The 24,794-nt window shown below is 46.3% G+C and overlaps 1 protein-coding gene across 5 annotated transcripts in view; it reads right to left on the minus strand.

Annotated features, from left to right (window-relative positions):
* The window catches only part of LOC106591480 (attractin), a 752,137-nt gene that overhangs the window by 472,897 nt on the left and 254,446 nt on the right, over positions 1-24,794 (minus strand). For all 5 annotated transcript variants that reach the window (XM_045723805.2, XM_045723804.2, XM_045723802.2 and 2 more), the window contains exon 8: positions 16,844-17,093. In XM_045723805.2, the coding sequence (XP_045579761.1) occupies positions 16,844-17,093 (250 nt within the window). The remainder of the gene's footprint in view (positions 1-16,843; positions 17,094-24,794) is intronic.

Here is a 24,794-nt window from a genome sequence, read left to right on the forward strand (position 1 = left end):
GTTATGGCTGTTATAGTCAGGTATGGATTAGGGTTGGTTATGGCTGTTATAGTCAGGTATGGGTTGGTTATGGCTGTGTATAGTCAGGTATGGGTTAGGGTTGGTTTTGGCTGTTATAGTCAGGTATGTGTTGGTTATGGCTGTGTATAGTCAGGTATGGCTAAGGGTCGGTTAAGGCTGTGTATAGTCAGGTATGGGTTAGGGTTGGTTATGGCTGTGTCTAGTCAGGTATGGGTCGGTTATGGCTGTGTCTAGTCAGGTATGGGTTAGTGTTGGTTATGGCTGTGTCTAGTCAGATATGGGTTAGGGTTGGTTATGGCTGTGTATAGTCAGGTATGGGTTAGTGTTGGTTATGGCTGTGTCTAGTCAGGTATGGGTTAGGGTTGGTTATGGCTGTGTATAGTCAGGTATGGGTTGGTTATGGCTGTGTATAGTCAGGTATGGGTTAGTGTTGGTTATGGCTGTGTATAGTCAGGTATGGGTTAGGGTTGGTTATGGCTATGTATAGTCAGGTATGGGTTAGGGTCGGTTAAGGCTGTGTCTAGTCAGGTATGGGTTAGGGTTGGTTATGGCTGTGTATAGTCAGGTATGGGTTAGGGTCGGTTATGGCTGTGTATAGTCAGGTATGGGTTGGTTATGGCTGTGTATAGTCAGGTATGGGTTATGGTTGGTTATGGCTGTGTATAGTCAGGTATGGGTTAGGGTTGGTTATGGCTGTGTATAGTCAGGTATGGGTTGGTTATGGCTGTGTATAGTCAGGTATGTGTTAGGGTTGGTTATGGCTGTGTATAGTCAGGTATGGGTTAAGGTTGGTTATGGCTGTGTATAGTCAGGTATTGGTTAGTGTTGGTTATGGCTGTGTATAGTCAGGTATGGGACGGTTATGGCTGTGTCTAGTCAGGTATGGGTTAGGGTTGGTTATGGCTGTGTATAGTCAGGTATGGGTTAAGGTTGGTTATGGCTGTGTATAGTCAGGTATGGGTTAGTGTTGGTTATGGCAGTGTCTAGTCAGGTATGGGTTGGTTATGGCTGTGTATAGTCAGGTATGGGTTGGTTATGGCTGTGTATAGTCAGGTATGGGTTAGGGTTGGTTATGGCTGTGTGTAGTCAGGTATGGGTTAGGGTTGGTTATGGCTGTGTATAGTCAGGTATGGGTTGGTTATGGCTGTGTATAGTCAGGTATGGGTTAGGGTTGGTTATGGCTGTGCATAGTCAGGTATGGGTTAGGGTTGGTTATGGCTGTGTATAGTCAGGTATGGGTTAGGGTTGGTTATGGCTGTGTATAGTCAGGTATGGGTTGGTGTTGGTTATGGCTGTGTATAGTCAGGTATGGGTTAGGGTTGGTTATGGCTGTGTCTAGTCAGGTATGGGTTGGGGTTGGTTATGGCTGTGTATAGTCAGGTATGAGTTGGTTATGGCTGTGTATAGTCAGGTATGGGTCGGTTATGGCTGTGTATAGACAGGTATGGGTTTCTGTTGGTTATGGCTGTGTCTAGTCAGGTATGGGTTGGTTATGGCTGTGTATAGTCAGGTATGGGTTGGTTATGGCTGTGTCTAGTCAGGTATGGGTTGGTTATGGCTGTGTCTAGTCAGGTATGGGTTGGTTATGGCTGTGTCTAGTCAGGTATGGGTCGGTTATGGCTGTGTATAGTCAGGTATGGGTTAGGGTTGGTTATGGCTGTGTATAGTCAGGTATGGGTTAGGGTTGGTTATGGCTGTGTATAGTCAGGTATGGGTTGGGGTTGGTTATGGCTGTGTATAGTCAGGTATGGGTTAGGGTTGGTTATGGCTGTGTATAGTCAGGTATGGGTTGGGGTTGGTTATGGCTGTGTCTAGTCAGGTATGAGTTGGTTATGGCAGTGTCTAGTCAGGTATGGGTTGGTTATGGCTGTGTCTAGTCAGGTATGGGTTGGTTATGGCTGTGTCTAGTCAGGTATGGGTTGGTTATGGCTGTGTATAGTCAGGTATGGGTTGGTTATGGCTGTGTCTAGTCAGGTATGGGTTGGTTATGGCTGTGTCTAGTCAGGTATGGGTTGGTTATGGCTGTGTCTAGTCAGGTATGGGTCGGTTATGGCTGTGTATAGTCAGGTATGGGTTAGGGTTGGTTATGGCTGTGTATAGTCAGGTATGGGTTAGGGTTGGTTATGGCTGTGTATAGTCAGGTATGGGTTGGGGTTGGTTATGGCTGTGTATAGTCAGGTATGGGTTGGTTATGGCTGTGTCTAGTCAGGTATGGGTTGGTTATGGCTGTGTATAGTCAGGTATGGGTTGGTTATGGCTGTGTCTAGTCAGGTATGGGTTGGTTATGGCTGTGTCTAGTCAGGTATGGGTTGGTTATGGCTGTGTCTAGTCAGGTATGGGTCGGTTATGGCTGTGTATAGTCAGGTATGGGTTAGGGTTGGTTATGGCTGTGTATAGTCAGGTATGGGTTAGGGTTGGTTATGGCTGTGTATAGTCAGGTATGGGTTGGGGTTGGTTATGGCTGTGTATAGTCAGGTATGGGTTGGTTATGGCTGTGTATAGTCAGGTATGGGTTGGGGTTGGTTATGGCTGTGTCTAGTCAGGTATGAGTTGGTTATGGCTGTGTATAGTCAGGTATGGGTTAGTGTTGGTTATGGCTGTGTATAGTCAGGTATGGGTTGGTTATGGCTGTGTATAGTCAGGTATGGGTTAGTGTTGTTATGGCTGTGTATAGTCAGGTATGGGTTGGTTATGGCTGTGTATAGTCAGGTATGGGTTGGGTATGGCTGTGTCTAGTCAGGTATGGGTATGGGTTGGTTATGGCTGTGTATAGTCAGGTATGGGTTAGGGTTGGTTATGGCTGTGTCTAGTCAGGTATGGGTTAGGGTTGGTTATGGCTGTGTATAGTCAGGTATGGGTTGGTTATGGCTGTTATAGTCAGGTATGGGTTGGTTATGGCTGTGTCTAGTCAGGTATGGGTTGGTTATGGCTGTGTAAAGTCAGGTATGGGTTGGTTATGGCTGTGTATAGTAAGGTATGAGTTAGTGTTGGTTATGGCTGTGTCTAGTCAGGTATGGGTTGGTTATGGCTGTGACTAGTCAGGAATGGGTTAGGGTTGGTTATGGCTGTGTATAGTCAGGTATGGGTTAGGGTTGGTTATGGCTGTGTATAGTCAGGTATGGGTTTGTTATGGCTGTGTATAGTCAGGTATGGGTTGGTTATGGCTGTGTATAGTCAGGTATGGGTTAGTGTTGGTTATGGCTGTGTATAGTCAGGTATGGGTTAGGGTTGGTTATCGCTGTTATAGTCAGGTATGGGTTAGTGTTGGTTATGGCTGTGTATAGTCAGGTATGGGTTGGTTATGGCTGTGTATAGTCAGGTATGGGTTAGGGTTGGTTATGGCTGTGTATAGTCAGGTATGGGTTGGTTATGGCTGTGTCTAGTCAGGTATGGGTTGGTTATGTCTGTGTCTAGTCAGGTATGGGTTGGTTACGGCTGTGTCTAGTCAGGTATGGGTCGGTTATGGCTGTGTCTAGTCAGGTATGGGTTAGGGTTGGTTATGGCTGTGTAGAGTCAGGTATGGGTTAGGGTTGGTTATGGCTGTGTATAGTCAGGTATGGGTTGGTTATGGCTGTGTATAGTCAGGTATGGGTTGGTTATGGCTGTGTCTAGTCAGGTATTGGTTGGTTATGCCTGTGTCTAGTCAGGTATAGGTTGGTTATGGCTGTGTCTAGTCAGTTATGGGTTGGTTACGGCTGTGTCTAGTCAGGTATGGGTCGGTTATGGCTGTGTCTAGTCAGGTATGGGTTAGGGTTGGTTATGGCTGTGTATAGTCAGGTATGGGTTAGGGTTGGTTATGGCTGTGTATAGTCAGGTATGGGTTGGTTATGGCTGTGTATAGTCAGGTATGGATTAGGGTTGGTTATGGCTGTGTATAGTCAGGTATGGGTTAGGGTTGGTTATGGCTGTGTATAGTCAGGTATGGGTTGGTTATGGCTGTGTATAGTCAGGTATGGGTTAGTGTTGGTTATGGCTGTGTATAGTCAGGTATGGGTTGGTTATGGCTGTGTATAGTCAGGTATGGGTTAGTGTTGGTTATGGCTGTGTCTAGTCAGGTATGGGTTGGTTATGGCTGTGTATAGTCAGGTATGGGTTGGTTATGGCTGTGTCTAGTCAGGTATGGGTTGGTTATGGCTGTGTCTAGTCAGGTATGGGTCGGTTATGGCTGTGTATAGTCAGGTATGGGTTAGGGTTGGTTATGGCTGTGTATAGTCAGGTATGGGTTAGGGTTGGTTATGGCTGTGTATAGTCAGGTATAGGTTGGGGTTGGTTATGGCTGTGTATAGTCAGGTATGGGTTGGTTATGGCTGTGTATAGTCAGGTATGGGTTGGTTATGGCTGTTATAGTCAGGTATGGGTTAGTGTTGGTTATGGCTGTGTATAGTCAGGTATGGGTTGGTTATGGCTGTGTATAGTCAGGTATGGGTTGGTTATGGCTGTGTCTAGTCAGGTATGGGTTGGTTATGTCTGTGTCTAGTCAGGTATGGGTTGGTTACGGCTGTGTCTAGTCAGGTATGGGTCGGTTATGGCTGTGTCTAGTCAGGTATGGGTTAGGGTTGGTTATGGCTGTGTATAGTCAGGTATGGGTTAGGGTTGGTTATGGCTGTGTATAGTCAGGTATGGGTTGGTTATGGCTGTGTATAGTCAGGTATGGGTTGGTTATGGCTGTGTCTAGTCAGGTATTGGTTGGTTATGCCTGTGTCTAGTCAGGTATGGGTTGGTTATGGCTGTGTCTAGTCAGTTATGGGTTGGTTACGGCTGTGTCTAGTCAGGTATGGGTCGGTTATGGCTGTGTCTAGTCAGGTATGGGTTAGGGTTGGTTATGGCTGTGTATAGTCAGGTATGGGTTAGGGTTGGTTATGGCTGTGTATAGTCAGGTATGGGTTGGTTATGGCTGTGTATAGTCAGGTATGGATTAGGGTTGGTTATGGCTGTGTATAGTCAGGTATGGGTTAGGGTTGGTTATGGCTGTGTATAGTCAGGTATGGGTTGGTTATGGCTGTGTATAGTCAGGTATGGGTTAGTGTTGGTTATGGCTGTGTATAGTCAGGTATGGGTTGGTTATGGCTGTGTATAGTCAGGTATGGGTTAGTGTTGGTTATGGCTGTGTCTAGTCAGGTATGGGTTGGTTATGGCTGTGTATAGTCAGGTATGGGTTGGTTATGGCTGTGTCTAGTCAGGTATGGGTATGGGTTGGTTATGGCTGTGTATAGTCAGGTATGGGTTGGTTATGGCTGTGTATAGTCAGGTATGGGTTAGGGTTGGTTATGGCTGTGTCTAGTCAGGTATGGGTTAGGGTTGGTTATGGCTGTGTATAGTCAGGTATGGGTTGGTTATGGCTGTTATAGTCAGGTATGGGTTGGTTATGGCTGTGACTAGTCAGGTATGGGTTGGTTACGGCTGTGTCTAGTCAGGTATGGGTTGGTTATGGCTGTGTATAGTCAGGTATGGGTTAGGGTTGGTTATGGCTGTGTATAGTCAGGTATGGGTTAGGGTTGGTTATGGCTGTGTCTAGTCAGGTATGGGTTAGTGTTGGTTATGGCTGTGTCTAGTCAGGTATAGGTTGGTTATGGCTGTGTATAGTCAGGTATGGGTTAGTGTTGGTTATGGCTGTGTATAGTCAGGTATGGGTTGGTTATGGCTGTGTCTAGTCAGGTATGGGTATGGGTTGGTTATGGCTGTGTATAGTCAGGTATGGGTTGGTTATGGCTGTGTATAGCCAGGTATGGGTTGGTTATGGCTGTGTCTAGTCAGATATGGGTTAGGGTTGGTTATGGCTGTGTATAGTCAGGTATGGGTTAGGGTTGGTTATGGCTGTGTCTAGTCAGGTATGGGTTAGTGTTGGTTATGGCTGTGTCTAGTCAGGTATGGGTTGGTTATGGCTGTGTATAGTCAGGTATGGGTTAGTGTTGGTTATGGCTGTGTATAGTCAGGTATGGGTTGGTTATGGCTTTGTCTAGTCGGGTATGGGTTGGTTATGGCTGTGTATAGTCAGGTATGGGTTGGTTATGGCTGTGTATAGTCAGGTATGGGTTAGGGTTGGTTATGGCTGTGTATAGTCAGGTATGGGTTGGTTATGGCTGTGTAGTCAGGTATGGGTTAGGGTTGGTTATGGCTGTGCATAGTCAGGTATGGGTTAGGGTTGGTTATGGCTGTGTATAGTCAGGTATGGGTTAGGGTTGGTTATGGCTGTGTATAGTCAGGTATGGGTTGGTGTTGGTTATGGCTGTGTATAGTCAGGTATGGGTTAGGGTTGGTTATGGCTGTGTCTAGTCAGGTATGGGTTGGGGTTGGTTATGGCTGTGTATAGTCAGGTATGAGTTGGTTATGGCTGTGTATAGTCAGGTATGGGTCGGTTATGGCTGTGTATAGACAGGTATGGGTTTCTGTTGGTTATGGCTGTGTCTAGTCAGGTATGGGTTGGTTATGGCTGTGTATAGTCAGGTATGGGTTGGTTATGGCTGTGTCTAGTCAGGTATGGGTTGGTTATGGCTGTGTCTAGTCAGGTATGGGTTGGTTATGGCTGTGTCTAGTCAGGTATGGGTCGGTTATGGCTGTGTATAGTCAGGTATGGGTTAGGGTTGGTTATGGCTGTGTATAGTCAGGTATGGGTTAGGGTTGGTTATGGCTGTGTATAGTCAGGTATGGGTTGGGGTTGGTTATGGCTGTGTATAGTCAGGTATGGGTTAGGGTTGGTTATGGCTGTGTATAGTCAGGTATGGGTTGGGGTTGGTTATGGCTGTGTCTAGTCAGGTATGGGTTGGTTATGGCAGTGTCTAGTCAGGTATGGGTTGGTTATGGCTGTGTCTAGTCAGGTATGGGTTGGTTATGGCTGTGTCTAGTCAGGTATGGGTTGGTTATGGCTGTGTATAGTCAGGTATGGGTTGGTTATGGCTGTGTCTAGTCAGGTATGGGTTGGTTATGGCTGTGTCTAGTCAGGTATGGGTTGGTTATGGCTGTGTCTAGTCAGGTATGGGTCGGTTATGGCTGTGTATAGTCAGGTATGGGTTAGGGTTGGTTATGGCTGTGTATAGTCAGGTATGGGTTAGGGTTGGTTATGGCTGTGTATAGTCAGGTATGGGTTGGGGTTGGTTATGGCTGTGTATAGTCAGGTATGGGTTGGTTATGGCTGTGTATAGTCAGGTATGGGTTAGGGTTGGTTATGGCTGTGTATAGTCAGGTATGGGTTGGGGTTGGTTATGGCTGTGTCTAGTCAGGTATGAGTTGGTTATGGCTGTGTATAGTCAGGTATGGGTTAGTGTTGGTTATGGCTGTGTATAGTCAGGTATGGGTTGGTTATGGCTGTGTATAGTCAGGTATGGGTTAGTGTTGGTTATGGCTGTGTCTAGTCAGGTATGGGTTGGTTATGGCTGTGTATAGTCAGGTATGGGTTGGTTATGGCTGTGTCTAGTCAGGTATGGGTATGGGTTGGTTATGGCTGTGTATAGTCAGGTATGGGTTGGTTATGGCTGTGTATAGTCAGGTATGGGTTAGGGTTGGTTATGGCTGTGTCTAGTCAGGTATGGGTTAGGGTTGGTTATGGCTGTGTATAGTCAGGTATGGGTTGGTTATGGCTGTTATAGTCAGGTATGGGTTGGTTATGGCTGTGACTAGTCAGGTATGGGTTGGTTACGGCTGTGTCTAGTCAGGTATGGGTTGGTTATGGCTGTGTATAGTCAGGTATGGGTTAGGGTTGGTTATGGCTGTGTATAGTCAGGTATGGGTTAGGGTTGGTTATGGCTGTGTCTAGTCAGGTATGGGTTAGTGTTGGTTATGGCTGTGTCTAGTCAGGTATAGGTTGGTTATGGCTGTGTATAGTCAGGTATGGGTTAGTGTTGGTTATGGCTGTGTATAGTCAGGTATGGGTTGGTTATGGCTGTGTCTAGTCAGGTATGGGTATGGGTTGGTTATGGCTGTGTATAGTCAGGTATGGGTTGGTTATGGCTGTGTATAGCCAGGTATGGGTTGGTTATGGCTGTGTCTAGTCAGATATGGGTTAGGGTTGGTTATGGCTGTGTATAGTCAGGTATGGGTTAGGGTTGGTTATGGCTGTGTCTAGTCAGGTATGGGTTAGTGTTGGTTATGGCTGTGTCTAGTCAGGTATGGGTTAGGGTTGGTTATGGCTGTGTATAGTCAGGTATGGGTTAGGGTTGGTTATGGCTGTGTATAGTCAGGTATGGGTTGGTTATGGCTTTGTCTAGTCGGGTATGGGTTGGTTATGGCTGTGTATAGTCAGGTATGGGTTGGTTATGGCTGTGTATAGTCAGGTATGGGTTAGGGTTGGTTATGGCTGTGTATAGTCAGGTATGGGTTGGTTATGGCTGTGTAGTCAGGTATGGGTTAGGGTTGGTTATGGCTGTGCATAGTCAGGTATGGGTTAGGGTTGGTTATGGCTGTGTATAGTCAGGTATGGGTTAGGGTTGGTTATGGCTGTGTATAGTCAGGTATGGGTTGGTGTTGGTTATGGCTGTGTATAGTCAGGTATGGGTTAGGGTTGGTTATGGCTGTGTCTAGTCAGGTATGGGTTGGGGTTGGTTATGGCTGTGTATAGTCAGGTATGAGTTGGTTATGGCTGTGTATAGTCAGGTATGGGTCGGTTATGGCTGTGTATAGACAGGTATGGGTTTCTGTTGGTTATGGCTGTGTCTAGTCAGGTATGGGTTGGTTATGGCTGTGTATAGTCAGGTATGGGTTGGTTATGGCTGTGTCTAGTCAGGTATGGGTTGGTTATGGCTGTGTCTAGTCAGGTATGGGTTGGTTATGGCTGTGTCTAGTCAGGTATGGGTCGGTTATGGCTGTGTATAGTCAGGTATGGGTTAGGGTTGGTTATGGCTGTGTATAGTCAGGTATGGGTTAGGGTTGGTTATGGCTGTGTATAGTCAGGTATGGGTTGGGGTTGGTTATGGCTGTGTATAGTCAGGTATGGGTTAGGGTTGGTTATGGCTGTGTATAGTCAGGTATGGGTTGGGGTTGGTTATGGCTGTGTCTAGTCAGGTATGAGTTGGTTATGGCAGTGTCTAGTCAGGTATGGGTTGGTTATGGCTGTGTCTAGTCAGGTATGGGTTGGTTATGGCTGTGTCTAGTCAGGTATGGGTTGGTTATGGCTGTGTATAGTCAGGTATGGGTTGGTTATGGCTGTGTCTAGTCAGGTATGGGTTGGTTATGGCTGTGTCTAGTCAGGTATGGGTTGGTTATGGCTGTGTCTAGTCAGGTATGGGTCGGTTATGGCTGTGTATAGTCAGGTATGGGTTAGGGTTGGTTATGGCTGTGTATAGTCAGGTATGGGTTAGGGTTGGTTATGGCTGTGTATAGTCAGGTATGGGTTGGGGTTGGTTATGGCTGTGTATAGTCAGGTATGGGTTGGTTATGGCTGTGTATAGTCAGGTATGGGTTAGGGTTGGTTATGGCTGTGTATAGTCAGGTATGGGTTGGGGTTGGTTATGGCTGTGTCTAGTCAGGTATGAGTTGGTTATGGCTGTGTATAGTCAGGTATGGGTTAGTGTTGGTTATGGCTGTGTATAGTCAGGTATGGGTTGGTTATGGCTGTGTATAGTCAGGTATGGGTTAGTGTTGTTATGGATGTGTATAGTCAGGTATGGGTTGGTTATGGCTGTGTATAGTCAGGTATGGGTTGGGTATGGCTGTGTCTAGTCAGGTATGGGTATGGGTTGGTTATGGCTGTGTATAGTCAGGTATGGGTTAGGGTTGGTTATGGCTGTGTCTAGTCAGGTATGGGTTAGGGTTGGTTATGGCTGTGTATAGTCAGGTATGGGTTGGTTATGGCTGTTATAGTCAGGTATGGGTTGGTTATGGCTGTGTCTAGTCAGGTATGGGTTGGTTATGGCTGTGTAAAGTCAGGTATGGGTTGGTTATGGCTGTGTATAGTAAGGTATGAGTTAGTGTTGGTTATGGCTGTGTCTAGTCAGGTATGGGTTGGTTATGGCTGTGACTAGTCAGGAATGGGTTAGGGTTGGTTATGGCTGTGTATAGTCAGGTATGGGTTAGGGTTGGTTATGGCTGTGTATAGTCAGGTATGGGTTTGTTATGGCTGTGTATAGTCAGGTATGGGTTGGTTATGGCTGTGTATAGTCAGGTATGGGTTAGTGTTGGTTATGGCTGTGTATAGTCAGGTATGGGTTAGGGTTGGTTATCGCTGTTATAGTCAGGTATGGGTTAGTGTTGGTTATGGCTGTGTATAGTCAGGTATGGGTTGGTTATGGCTGTGTATAGTCAGGTATGGGTTAGGGTTGGTTATGGCTGTGTATAGTCAGGTATGGGTTGGTTATGGCTGTGTCTAGTCAGGTATGGGTTGGTTATGTCTGTGTCTAGTCAGGTATGGGTTGGTTACGGCTGTGTCTAGTCAGGTATGGGTCGGTTATGGCTGTGTCTAGTCAGGTATGGGTTAGGGTTGGTTATGGCTGTGTAGAGTCAGGTATGGGTTAGGGTTGGTTATGGCTGTGTATAGTCAGGTATGGGTTGGTTATGGCTGTGTATAGTCAGGTATGGGTTGGTTATGGCTGTGTCTAGTCAGGTATTGGTTGGTTATGCCTGTGTCTAGTCAGGTATAGGTTGGTTATGGCTGTGTCTAGTCAGTTATGGGTTGGTTACGGCTGTGTCTAGTCAGGTATGGGTCGGTTATGGCTGTGTCTAGTCAGGTATGGGTTAGGGTTGGTTATGGCTGTGTATAGTCAGGTATGGGTTAGGGTTGGTTATGGCTGTGTATAGTCAGGTATGGGTTGGTTATGGCTGTGTATAGTCAGGTATGGATTAGGGTTGGTTATGGCTGTGTATAGTCAGGTATGGGTTAGGGTTGGTTATGGCTGTGTATAGTCAGGTATGGGTTGGTTATGGCTGTGTATAGTCAGGTATGGGTTAGTGTTGGTTATGGCTGTGTATAGTCAGGTATGGGTTGGTTATGGCTGTGTATAGTCAGGTATGGGTTAGTGTTGGTTATGGCTGTGTCTAGTCAGGTATGGGTTGGTTATGGCTGTGTATAGTCAGGTATGGGTTGGTTATGGCTGTGTCTAGTCAGGTATGGGTTGGTTATGGCTGTGTCTAGTCAGGTATGGGTCGGTTATGGCTGTGTATAGTCAGGTATGGGTTAGGGTTGGTTATGGCTGTGTATAGTCAGGTATGGGTTAGGGTTGGTTATGGCTGTGTATAGTCAGGTATAGGTTGGGGTTGGTTATGGCTGTGTATAGTCAGGTATGGGTTGGTTATGGCTGTGTATAGTCAGGTATGGGTTGGTTATGGCTGTTATAGTCAGGTATGGGTTAGTGTTGGTTATGGCTGTGTATAGTCAGGTATGGGTTGGTTATGGCTGTGTATAGTCAGGTATGGGTTGGTTATGGCTGTGTCTAGTCAGGTATGGGTTGGTTATGTCTGTGTCTAGTCAGGTATGGGTTGGTTATGGCTGTGTATAGTCAGGTATTGGTTGGTTATGCCTGTGTCTAGTCAGGTATAGGTTGGTTATGGCTGTGTCTAGTCAGTTATGGGTTGGTTACGGCTGTGTCTAGTCAGGTATGGGTCGGTTATGGCTGTGTCTAGTCAGGTATGGGTTAGGGTTGGTTATGGCTGTGTATAGTCAGGTATGGGTTAGGGTTGGTTATGGCTGTGTATAGTCAGGTATGGGTTGGTTATGGCTGTGTATAGTCAGGTATGGATTAGGGTTGGTTATGGCTGTGTATAGTCAGGTATGGGTTAGGGTTGGTTATGGCTGTGTATAGTCAGGTATGGGTTGGTTATGGCTGTGTATAGTCAGGTATGGGTTAGTGTTGGTTATGGCTGTGTATAGTCAGGTATGGGTTGGTTATGGCTGTGTATAGTCAGGTATGGGTTAGTGTTGGTTATGGCTGTGTCTAGTCAGGTATGGGTTGGTTATGGCTGTGTCTAGTCAGGTATGGGTTGGTTATGGCTGTGTCTAGTCAGGTATGGGTTGGTTATGGCTGTGTCTAGTCAGGTATGGGTCGGTTATGGCTGTGTATAGTCAGGTATGGGTTAGGGTTGGTTATGGCTGTGTATAGTCAGGTATGGGTTAGGGTTGGTTATGGCTGTGTATAGTCAGGTATAGGTTGGGGTTGGTTATGGCTGTGTATAGTCAGGTATGGGTTGGTTATGGCTGTGTATAGTCAGGTATGGGTTGGTTATGGCTGTTATAGTCAGGTATGGGTTAGTGTTGGTTATGGCTGTGTATAGTCAGGTATGGGTTGGTTATGGCTGTGTATAGTCAGGTATGGGTTGGTTATGGCTGTGTCTAGTCAGGTATGGGTTGGTTATGTCTGTGTCTAGTCAGGTATGGGTTGGTTACGGCTGTGTCTAGTCAGGTATGGGTCGGTTATGGCTGTGTCTAGTCAGGTATGGGTTAGGGTTGGTTATGGCTGTGTATAGTCAGGTATGGGTTAGGGTTGGTTATGGCTGTGTATAGTCAGGTATGGGTTGGTTATGGCTGTGTATAGTCAGGTATGGGTTGGTTATGGCTGTGTCTAGTCAGGTATTGGTTGGTTATGCCTGTGTCTAGTCAGGTATGGGTTGGTTATGGCTGTGTCTAGTCAGTTATGGGTTGGTTACGGCTGTGTCTAGTCAGGTATGGGTCGGTTATGGCTGTGTCTAGTCAGGTATGGGTTAGGGTTGGTTATGGCTGTGTATAGTCAGGTATGGGTTAGGGTTGGTTATGGCTGTGTATAGTCAGGTATGGGTTGGTTATGGCTGTGTATAGTCAGGTATGGATTAGGGTTGGTTATGGCTGTGTATAGTCAGGTATGGGTTAGGGTTGGTTATGGCTGTGTATAGTCAGGTATGGGTTGGTTATGGCTGTGTATAGTCAGGTATGGGTTAGTGTTGGTTATGGCTGTGTATAGTCAGGTATGGGTTGGTTATGGCTGTGTATAGTCAGGTATGGGTTAGTGTTGGTTATGGCTGTGTCTAGTCAGGTATGGGTTGGTTATGGCTGTGTATAGTCAGGTATGGGTTGGTTATGGCTGTGTCTAGTCAGGTATGGGTATGGGTTGGTTATGGCTGTGTATAGTCAGGTATGGGTTGGTTATGGCTGTGTATAGTCAGGTATGGGTTAGGGTTGGTTATGGCTGTGTCTAGTCAGGTATGGGTTAGGGTTGGTTATGGCTGTGTATAGTCAGGTATGGGTTGGTTATGGCTGTTATAGTCAGGTATGGGTTGGTTATGGCTGTGACTAGTCAGGTATGGGTTGGTTACGGCTGTGTCTAGTCAGGTATGGGTTGGTTATGGCTGTGTATAGTCAGGTATGGGTTAGGGTTGGTTATGGCTGTGTATAGTCAGGTATGGGTTAGGGTTGGTTATGGCTGTGTCTAGTCAGGTATGGGTTAGTGTTGGTTATGGCTGTGTCTAGTCAGGTATAGGTTGGTTATGGCTGTGTATAGTCAGGTATGGGTTAGTGTTGGTTATGGCTGTGTATAGTCAGGTATGGGTTGGTTATGGCTGTGTCTAGTCAGGTATGGGTATGGGTTGGTTATGGCTGTGTATAGTCAGGTATGGGTTGGTTATGGCTGTGTATAGCCAGGTATGGGTTGGTTATGGCTGTGTCTAGTCAGATATGGGTTAGGGTTGGTTATGGCTGTGTATAGTCAGGTATGGGTTAGGGTTGGTTATGGCTGTGTCTAGTCAGGTATGGGTTAGTGTTGGTTATGGCTGTGTCTAGTCAGGTATGGGTTGGTTATGGCTGTGTATAGTCAGGTATGGGTTAGTGTTGGTTATGGCTGTGTATAGTCAGGTATGGGTTGGTTATGGCTTTGTCTAGTCGGGTATGGGTTGGTTATGGCTGTGTATAGTCAGGTATGGGTTGGTTATGGCTGTGTATAGTCAGGTATGGGTTAGGGTTGGTTATGGCTGTTATAGTCAGGTATGGGTTAGGGTTGGTTATGCCTGTTATAGTCAGGTATGGGTTAGGGTTGGTTATGAGGATGATTCAGGACACCTAACTCCCATGCCCAGCTACGCGCGTCACACTGGACAAGTCGGCACCAAACTATACATGAGCCCAGAGCAGGTAAGACTGAACAGACACTACATGACCAACAGTATGTGGACACCTGCTCGTCAAACATCTGATTCCAAAATCATGGGCATTAATATGGAGTTGGTCCCCCCTTTGCTGCTATAACAGCCTCCACTCTTCTGGGAAGTCATTAATATGGAGTTGGTCCCCCTTTGCTGCTATAACAGCCTCCACTCTTCTGGGAAGTCATTAATATGGAGTTGGTCCCCTCTTTGCTGCTATAACAGCCTCCACTCTTCTGGGAAGTCATTGATATGGAGTTGGTCCCCTCTTTACTGCTATAACAGCCTCCACTCTTCTGGGAAGGCTTTCCACTAGATGTTGGTACATTACTGAGGGGACTTGCTTCCATTCAGCCACAAGAGCATTAGTGAGGTTGGGCGTTCGATGGGGTTGAGGTCATGGGCTCTGTGCAGGCCAGTCAAGTGCTTCCACACTGATCTCGACAAACCATTTATGTATGGACCTCGCTTTGTGCACAGGGGCATTGTCATGCTGAAAGAAGGACAGGTCCTTCTCCAAACTGTTGCCACAAAGTTGGAAGCACAGAATATTCTAGAATGTCATTGTATGCTGTAGTGTTATGATTTCCCTTCACTGGAACTAAGGGGCCTAGCCGGAACCATGAAAAACAGCCCCAGACCATTATTCCTCCTCCACCAAACTTTACAGTTGGCACTATGCATTTGGGCAGGTAGCGTTCTCCTGGCATCCGCCAAACCCAGATTTGTCGGACTACCAGATGGTAAAGGGTGATTCATCACTCCAGAGAACACGTTTCACTCCAGAGTCCAATGGCAGCGAGCTTTACACCACTCCAGCCAACGCTTGGCATTGTGCATGGTGATCGTAGGCTTGTGTGCGGCTGCTCGGCCATGGAAACCCATTTCATGAAGCTCCCGATGAACAGTTATTGTGTTGACGTTGCTTCCAGAGGCAGTTTGGAACTCGGAAGTGAGTGTTGCAGCCGAGGACAGACAATTTTTTACGTGTTAAGCGACTCAGCACTTGGCGGCCCCGATCTGTGTGATTATGTGGCCTACCACTTCGCGGCTGAGCCGTTGTTGCTCCTAGACGTTTCCACCTCACAATAACAGCCCTTACAGTTGACCGGGGCAGCTCTAGCAGGGCAGACATTTGATGAACTGACTTGTTGGAAAAGAGGCATCCTATTCAGTGGAACTTAAGTATTTTTTTTTTGGTGTGTGTACTTTACCATTTAGATTTTACTTCACTACATTCCGAAAGAAAATAATGTACTTTTTACTCCATACATTTTCCCCTGACACCCAAAAGTACTTGGTCCAATTGACACACCTATCAAGAAAACATCCCTGGTCATCCCTACTGTCTCTGATCTGGAGGACTCACTAAACAGAGAACATCCCTGGTCATCCATCTACTGCCTCTGATCTGGAGGACTCACTAAACAGAGAACATCCCTGGTCATCCCTACTGCCTCTGATCTGGAGGACTCACTAAACAGAGAACATCCCTGGTCATCCCTACTGCCTCTGATCTGGAGGACTCACTAAACAGAGAACATCCCTGGTCATCCCTACTGCCTCTGATCTGGAGGACTCACTAAACAGAGAACATCCCTGGCAATCCCTACTGCCTCTGATCTGGAGGACTCACTAAACAGAGAACATCCCTGGTCATCCCTACTGCCTCTGAACTGGAGGACTCACTAAACAGAGAACATCCCTGGTCATCCCTACTGCCTCTGATCTGGAGGACTCACTAAACAGAGAACATCCCTGGTCATCCCTACTGCCTCTGATCTGGAGGACTCACTAAACAGAGAACATCCCTGGTCATCCCTACCGCCTCTGATCTGGAGGACTCACTAAACAGAGAACATCCCTGGTCATCCCTACCGCCTCTGATCTGGAGGACTCACTAAACAGAGAACATCCCTGGTCATCCCTACCGCCTCTGATCTGGTGGACTCACTAAACAGAGAACATCCCTGGTCATCCCTACCGTCTCTGATCTGGAGGACTCACTAAACAGAGAACATCCCTGGTCATCCCTACCGTCTCTGAACTGGAGGACTCACTAAACAGAGAACATCCCTGGTCATCCCTACTGCCTCTGATCTGGAGGACTCACTAAACAGAGAACATCCCTGGTCATCCCTACTGCCTCTGATCTGGAGGACTCACTGAACACAAACGCTTAATTTGTAAATTATGTCTGAGTGTTGGAGTGTGCCCCCTTGCTATCTGTCCAAAAAATAATATATATATATAAGGAATTTTAAAGGGTTTATACTTTTACTTTTGATACTTAAGTACATTTTAGCAATTCCATTTATCTTAACACTAAAGTATATTTAAAACCCAAATACTTTTAGACTTATACTCAAGTAGTATTTCACTGGGCGACTTTCACTTTTACTTGAGTCATTTTCTATTAAGGTATCTTCACTTTCACTCAAGTGGGACAATTGAGTACTTTTTCCAACATTGATCCTATGATGCTGCCACGTTGAAAGTCACTGAGCTCTTCAGTAAGGGCCATTCTACTGCCAATGTTTGTCTATGGAGATTGCATGGCTGTGTGCTCGATTTTATACACCTGTCAGCAACGGGTGTGGCTGAAAAAGCCTAATCCACTAATTTGAAGGGGTTTCCACGTACTTTTGTATATATAGTGTATATGAAATGATACTTCATAACTGAGGGGGTTAAGAACAACAATATACAATCTGTTTATAGGGTGTTGGTAAATCTACAGGACCAAGAGTTGAATACAGGAACACCCATATATGGTCACAGTCGCACTCACCAAAGTTGTACTCCTGCACCTGGCTGATGTACCCGTATAGAGGACAGTGTCCGAACAGCACCAGCATGACTGGACTACCCCCCTTCAACAGGGGGGGCACTACGTGGGCAGAGTGTCCCACCACGGCCCACTGTTCCTGGGCTCGGGCGGAGAGGAACGCCCAGGTCTGGTTCTGGATGTGGAAAGCCCACAACTGGTTGGTCACGTTGCCAGTAGAGTCTATCTTCCCTCCGTACATGTAGATCTTTCCCTGGGTTGGAGAGGAGGAACAGGACGTTAGAGAGGAAGAACAGGATGTTAGAGAGGAAGAACAGGATGTAAGAGAGGAAGAACAGGATGTTAGAGGAGGAGGAACAGGATGTTAGAGAGGAGGAACAGGATGTTAGAGGAGGAGGAAAAGGATGTTAGAGAGGAAGAACAGGATGTTAGAGAGGAGGAACAGTATGTTAGAGAGGAAGAACAGGATTATAGAGAGGAGGAACAGAATGTTAGAGAGGAGGAACAGGATGTTAGAGACGGAGGAACAGGATGTTAGAGAGGAGGAACAGGATGTTAGAGAGGAAGAACAGGATTTTAGAGAGGAGGAACAGGATGTTAGAGAGGAGGAACAGGATGCTAGAGAGGAAGAACAGGATATTAGAGAGGAAGAACGGATGTTAGAGAGGAAGAACAGGATGTTAGAGGAGGAGGAACAGGACGTTAGAGAGGAGGAACAGGATGTTAGAGAGGAAGAACAGGATGTTAGAGAGGAGGAACAGGATGTTAGAGGAGGAACAGGATGTTAGAGAGGAGGAACAGGATGGTAGAGGAGGAGGAACAGGATGTTAGAGAGGAAGAACAGGATGTTAGAGAGGAAGAACAGGATGTTAGAGCAGGAGGAACAGGATGTTAGAGAGGAGGAACAGGATGTTAGAGAGGAAGAACAGGATGTTAGAGAGGAGGAACAGGATGTTAGAGAGGAAGAACAGGATGTTAGAGAGGAAGAACAGGATGTTAGAGGAGGAGGAACAGGATGTTAGAGAGGAGGAACAGGATGTTAGAGAGGAAGAACAGGACGTTAGAGAGGAGGAACAGGATGTTAGAGAGGAAGAACAGGATGTTAGAGAGGAAGAACAGGATGTTAGAGGAAGAGGAACAGGATTTTAGAGAGGAGGAACAGGATGTTAGAGAGGAGGAACAGGATGTTAGAGAGGAAGAACAGGATGTTAGATGAAGAACAGGATGTTAGAGAGGAGGAACAGGATGTTAGAGAGGAAGAACAGGATTTTAGAGAGGAAGAACAGGACGTTAGAGAGGAGGAACAGGATGTTAGAGGAGGAGGTACAGGATGTTAGAGAGGAGGAACAGGATGTTAGAGGAGGAAGAACAGGATGTTAGAGAGGAGGAACAGGATGTTAGAGAGGAAGAACAGGATGTTAGAGGAGGAGGAACAGGACGTTAGAGGAGGAAGAACAGGATGTTAGAGAGGAGGAACAGGATGTAGGAGGAGGTGGAACAGGATGTTAGAGAGGAGGAACAGGATGTTAGAGAGGAGGAACAGGATGTTAGAGAGGAGGAACAGGATGTTAGAGGAGGAAGAACAGGATGTTAGAGGAGGAGGAACAGGATGTTAGAGAGGAGGAACAGGATGTTAGAGAGGAAGAACAGGACGTTAGAGAGGAGGAACAGGATGTTAGAGGAGGAGGAACAGGATGTTAGAGAGGAGGAACAGGATGTTAGAGAGGAAGAACAGGACGTTAGAGAGGAGGAACAGGATTTTAGAGAGGAAGAACAGGATGTTAGAGGAAGAGGAACAGGATGTAAGAGGAGGTGGAACAGGATGTTAGAGAGGAAGAACAGGATGTTAGAGAGGAGGAACAGGATGTTAGAGAGGAGGAACAGGATGTTAGAGAGGAGGAACAGGATGTTAGAGAGGAGGAACAGGATGTTAGAGGAGGAAGAACAGGATGTTAGAGGAGGAGGAACAGGATGTTAGAGAGGAGAAACAGGATGTAAGAGGAGGAAGAACAGGATGTTAGAGAGGAGGAACAGGATGTAAGAGGAGGATGAACAGGATGTTAGAGAGGAGGAACAGGATGTTAGAGAGGAGGAACAGGATGTTAGAGAGGAGGAACAGGATGTTAGAGGAGGAGGAACAGGATGTTAGAGGAAGAGGAACAGGATGTTAGAGAGGAAGAACAGGATGTTAGAGGAAGAGGAACAGGATGTTGGGGAGGAGGAACGGGATGTTAGAGGAGGAGGAACGGGATGTTAAAGAGGAGAAACAGGATGTTAGAGAGGAAGAACAGGATGTTAGAGGAAGAGGAACAGGATGTTAAAGAGGAGAAACAGGATGTTAGAGAGGAAGAACAGGATGTTAGAGGAAGAGGAACAGGATGTTAGAGGAGGAGGAACAGGAATGTTAGAGAGGAGAAACAGGATGTTAGAGAGGAAGAACAGGATTTTAGAGAGGAGGAACAGGATGTTAGAGAGGAGGAACAGGATGTTAGAGAGGAAGAACAGGATGTTAGAGGAAGAGGAACAGGATGTCAGAGGAGGTGGAACAGGATGTTAGAGAGGAAGAACAGGATGTTAGAAAGGAGGAACAGGATGTTAGAGAGGAAGAACAGGATGTTAGAGGAAGAGGAACAGGATGTTAGAGAGGAGGAACAGGATGTTAAAGAGGAGAAACAGGATGTTAGAGGAGGAGGAACAGGACGTTAGAGAGGAGGAACAGGATGTTAGAGGAGGTGGAACAGGATGTTAGAGAGGAAGAACAGGATGTTAGAGAGGAGGAACAGGATGTTAGAGCAGGAAGAACAGGATGTTACGAGGAAGAACAGGATGTTAGAGGAAGAATGGGATGTTAGAGAGGAGGAACGGGATGTTAAAGAGGAGAAACAGGATGTTAGAGGAGGAAGAACAGGATTTTAGAGGAGGAGGAACAGGATGTTAGAGAGGAAGAACAGGATATTAGAGAGGAGGAACAGGATGTTAGAGAGGAGGAACAGGATGTTAGAGGAGGAGGAACAGGATGTTAGAGGAGGAGGAACGGGATGTAAAGAGGAGAAACAGGATGTTAGAGAGGAAGAACAGGATTTTAGAGAGGAGGAACAGGATGTTAAAGAGGAGGAACAGGATGTTAGAGGAGGAGGAACAGGACGTTAAAGAGGAGAAACAGGATGTTAGAGAGGAAGAACAGGATTTTAGAGAGGAGGAAGAGGATGTTAGAGAGGAGGAACAGGATGTTAGAGAGGAAGAACAGGATGTTAGAGGAAGAGGAACAGGATGTTGGGGAGGAGGAACGGGATGTTAGAGAGGAAGAACAGGACGTTAGAGAGGAGGAACAGGATTTTAGAGAGGAAGAACAGGATGTTAGAGAGGAGGAACAGGATGTTAGAGAGGAAGAACAGGATGTTAGATGAAGAACAGGATGTTAGAGGAAGAACGGGATGTTAGAGAGGAGGAACAGTATGTTAGAGAGGAAGAACAGGATGTTAGAGAGGAGGAACAGGATGTTAGAGGAGGAAGAACAGGATGTTAGAGAGGAGGAACAGGATGTTAGAGGAGGAGGAACAGGATGTTAGAGAGGAGGAACAGGATGTTAGAGGAGGAAGAACAGGATGTTAGAGGAGGAGGAACAGGATGTTAGAGAGGAGAAAAAGGATGTAAGAGGAGGAAGAACAGGATGTTAGAGAGGAGGAACAGGATGTAAGAGGAGGATGAACAGGATGTTAGAGAGGAGGAACAGGATGTTAAAGAGGAGAAACAGGATGTTAGAGGAAGAACAGGATGTTAGATGAAGAACAGGATGTTAGAGGAAGAACGGGATGTTAGAGAGGAGGAACAGTATGTTAGAGAGGAAGAACAGGATGTTAGAGAGGAGGCACAGGATGTTAGAGAGGAGGAACAGGATGTTAGAGGAGGAGGAACAGGATGTTAGAGGAGGAGGAACGGGATGTTAGAGGAGGAGGAACAGGATGTTAGAGAGGAGAGAACAGGATGTTAGAGGAGGAGGAACAGGATGTAAGAGGAGGTGGAACAGGATGTTAGAGGAGGAAGAACAGGATGTTAGAGAGGAGGAACAGGATGTTAAAGAGGAAGAACGGGATTTTAGAGAGGAGGAACAGGATGTTAGAGAGGAGGAACAGGATGTTAGAGAGGAAGAACAGGATGTTAGATGAAGAACAGGATGTTAGAGGAAGAACGGGATGTTAGAGAGGAGGAACAGTATGTTAGAGGAGGAGGAACAGGATGTTAGAGGAGGAGGAACGGGATGTAAAGAGGAGAAACAGGATGTTAGAGAGGAAGAACAGGATTTTAGAGAGGAGGAACAGGATGTTAAAGAGGAGGAACAGGATGTTAGAGGAGGAGGAACAGGACGTTAAAGAGGAGGAACAGGATGTTAGAGGAGGAAGAACAGGATTTTAGAGGAGGAGGAACGAGGATGTTAGAGAGGAGGAACAGGATGTTAGAGAGGAAGAACAGGATGTTAGATGAGAGGAACAGGATGTTAGAGGAGGAGGAACGGGATGTTAGAGAGGAGGAACAGGATGTTAGAGGAGGAGGAACAGGATGTTAGAGAGGAGGAACAGGATGTTAGAGGAGGAAGAACAGGATGTTAGAGGAGGAGGAACAGGATGTTAGAGAGGAGAAAAAGGATGTAAGAGGAGGAAGAACAGGATGTTAGAGAGGAGGAACAGGATGTAAGAGGAGGAGGAACGGGATGTTAAAGAGGAGAAACAGGATGTTAGAGAGGAAGAACAGGATGTTAGAGGAAGAGGAACAGGATGTTAGAGGAGGAGGAACGGAATGTTAAAGAGGAGAAACAGGATGTTAGAGAGGAAGAACAGGATTTTAGAGAGGAGGAACAGGATGTTAGAGAGGAAGAACAGGATGTTAGAGGAAGAGGAACAGGATGTTGGGGAGGAGGAACGGGATGTTAGAGAGGAAGAACAGGACGTTAGAGAGGAGGAACAGGATGTTAGAGAGGAAGAACAGGATGTTAGAGGAAGAGGAACAGGATGTAAGAGGAGGTGGAACAGGATGTTAGAGAGGAAGAACAGGATGTTAGAGAGGAGGAACAGGATGTTAAAGAGGAAGAACAGGATTTTAGAGAGGAGGAACAGGATGTTAGAGAGGAGGAACAGGATGTTAGAGAGGAAGAACAGGATGTTAGATGAAGAACAGGATGTTAGAGGAGAGGAACGGGATGTTAGAGAGGAGGAACAGTATGTTAGAGAGGAAGAACAGGATGTTAGAGAGGAGGAACAGGACGTTAGAGAGGAGGAACAGGATGTTAGAGAGGAAGAACAGGACGTTAGAGAGGAGGGACAGGATTTTAGAGAGGAAGAACAGGATGTTAGAGGAAGAGGAACAGGATGTCAGAGGAGGTGGAACAGGATGTTAGAGAGGAAGAACAGGATGTTAGAAAGGAGGAACAGGATGTTAGAGAGGAAGAACAGGATGTTAGAGGAAGAGGAACAGGATGTTAGAGGAGGAGGAACGGGATGTTAAAGAGGAAGAACAGGATGTTAGAGAGGAAGAACAGGATGTTAGAGGAAGAGGAACAGGATGTTAGAGAGGAGGAACAGGATGTTAAAGAGGAGAAACAGGATGTTAGAGGAGGAGGAACAGGACGTTAGAGAGGAGGAACAGGATGTTAGAGGAGGTGGAACAGGATGTTAGAGAGGAAGAACAGGATGTTAGAGAGGAAGAACAGGATGTTAGAGGAAGAACAGGATGTTAGAGGAAGAATGGGATGTTAGAGAGGAGGAACGGGATGTTAAAGAGGAGAAACAGGATGTTAGAGAGGAAGAACAGGATTTTAGAGAGGAGGAACAGGATGTTAGAGAGGAGGAACAGGATGTTAGAGGAGGAAGAACAGGACGTTAGAGGAGGAGGAACAGGATGTTAGAGAGGAAGAACAGGATATTAGAGAGGAGGAACAGGATGTTAGAGAGGAGGAACAGGATGTTAGAGGAGGAGGAACAGGATGTTAGAGGAGGAGGAACGGGATGTAAAGAGGAGAAACAGGATGTTAGAGAGGAAGAACAGGATTTTAGAGAGGAGGAACAGGATGTTAAAGAGGAGGAACAGGATGTTAGAGGAGGAGGAACAGGACGTTAAAGAGGAGAAACAGGATGTTAGAGAGGAAGAACAGGATTTTAGAGAGGAGGAAGAGGATGTTAGAGAGGAGGAACAGGATGTTAGAGAGGAAGAACAGGATGTTAGAGGAAGAGGAACAGGATGTTGGGGAGGAGGAACGGGATGTTAGAGAGGAAGAACAGGACGTTAGAGAGGAGGAACAGGATTTTAGAGAGGAAGAACAGGATGTTAGAGAGGAGGAACAGGATGTTAGAGAGGAAGAACAGGATGTTAGATGAAGAACAGGATGTTAGAGGAAGAACGGGATGTTAGAGAGGAGGAACAGTATGTTAGAGAGGAAGAACAGGATGTTAGAGAGGAGGAACAGGATGTTAGAGGAGGAAGAACAGGATGTTAGAGAGGAGGAACAGGATGTTAGAGGAGGAGGAACAGGATGTTAGAGAGGAGGAACAGGATGTTAGAGGAGGAAGAACAGGATGTTAGAGGAGGAGGAACAGGATGTTAGAGAGGAGAAAAAGGATGTAAGAGGAGGAAGAACAGGATGTTAGAGAGGAGGAACAGGATGTAAGAGGAGGATGAACAGGATGTTAGAGAGGAGGAACAGGATGTTAAAGAGGAGAAACAGGATGTTAGAGGAAGAACAGGATGTTAGATGAAGAACAGGATGTTAGAGGAAGAACGGGATGTTAGAGAGGAGGAACAGTATGTTAGAGAGGAAGAACAGGATGTTAGAGAGGAGGCACAGGATGTTAGAGAGGAGGAACAGGATGTTAGAGGAGGAGGAACAGGATGTTAGAGGAAGAGGAACAGGATGTTAGAGAGGAGAAACAGGATGTTAGAGAGGAAGAACAGGATGTTAGAGGAGGAGGAACAGGATGTTAGAGGAGGAGGAACGGAATGTTAAAGAGGAGAAACAGGATGTTAGAGAGGAAGAACAGGATTTTAGAGAGGAGGAACAGGATGTTAGAGAGGAGGAACAGGATGTTAGAGAGGAAGAACAGGATGTTAGAGGAAGAGGAACAGGATGTTGGGGAGGAGGAACGGGATGTTAGAGAGGAAGAACAGGACGTTAGAGAGGAGGAACAGGATTTTAGAGAGGAAGAACAGGATGTTAGAGGAAGAGGAACAGGATGTAAGAGGAGGTGGAACAGGATGTTAGAGAGGAAGAACAGGATGTTAGAGAGGAGGAACAGGATGTTAAAGAGGAAGAACAGGATTTTAGAGAGGAGGAACAGGATGTTAGAGAGGAGGAACAGGATGTTAGAGAGGAAGAACAGGATGTTAGATGAAGAACAGGATGTTAGAGGAAGAACGGGATGTTAGAGAGGAGGAACAGTATGTTAGAGGAAGAGGAACAGGATGTAAGAGGAGGTGGAACAGGATGTTAGAGAGGAAGAACAGGATGTTAGAGAGGAAGAACAGGATGTTAGAGAGGAGGAACAGGATTTTAGAGAGGAAGAACAGGATGTTAGAGGAAGAGGAACAGGATGTAAGAGGAGGTGGAACAGGATGTTAGAGAGGAAGAACAGGATGTTAGAGAGGAGGAACAGGATGTTAAAGAGGAAGAACAGGATTTTAGAGAGGAGGAACAGGATGTTAGAGAGGAGGAACAGGATGTTAGAGAGGAAGAACAGGATGTTAGATGAAGAACAGGATGTTAGAGGAAGAACGGGATGTTAGAGAGGAGGAACAGTATGTTAGAGAGGAAGAACAGGATGTTAGAGAGGAGGAACAGGACGTTAGAGAGGAGGAACAGGATGTTAGAGAGGAAGAACAGGACGTTAGAGAGGAGGGACAGGATTTTAGAGAGGAAGAACAGGATGTTAGAGGAAGAGGAACAGGATGTCAGAGGAGGTGGAACAGG

The sequence above is a fragment of the Salmo salar genome, chromosome 09, assembly GCF_965601325.2.
Source record: "Salmo salar chromosome 09, fSalSal1, whole genome shotgun sequence".
Lineage (NCBI taxonomy): Eukaryota > Metazoa > Chordata > Actinopteri > Salmoniformes > Salmonidae > Salmo > Salmo salar.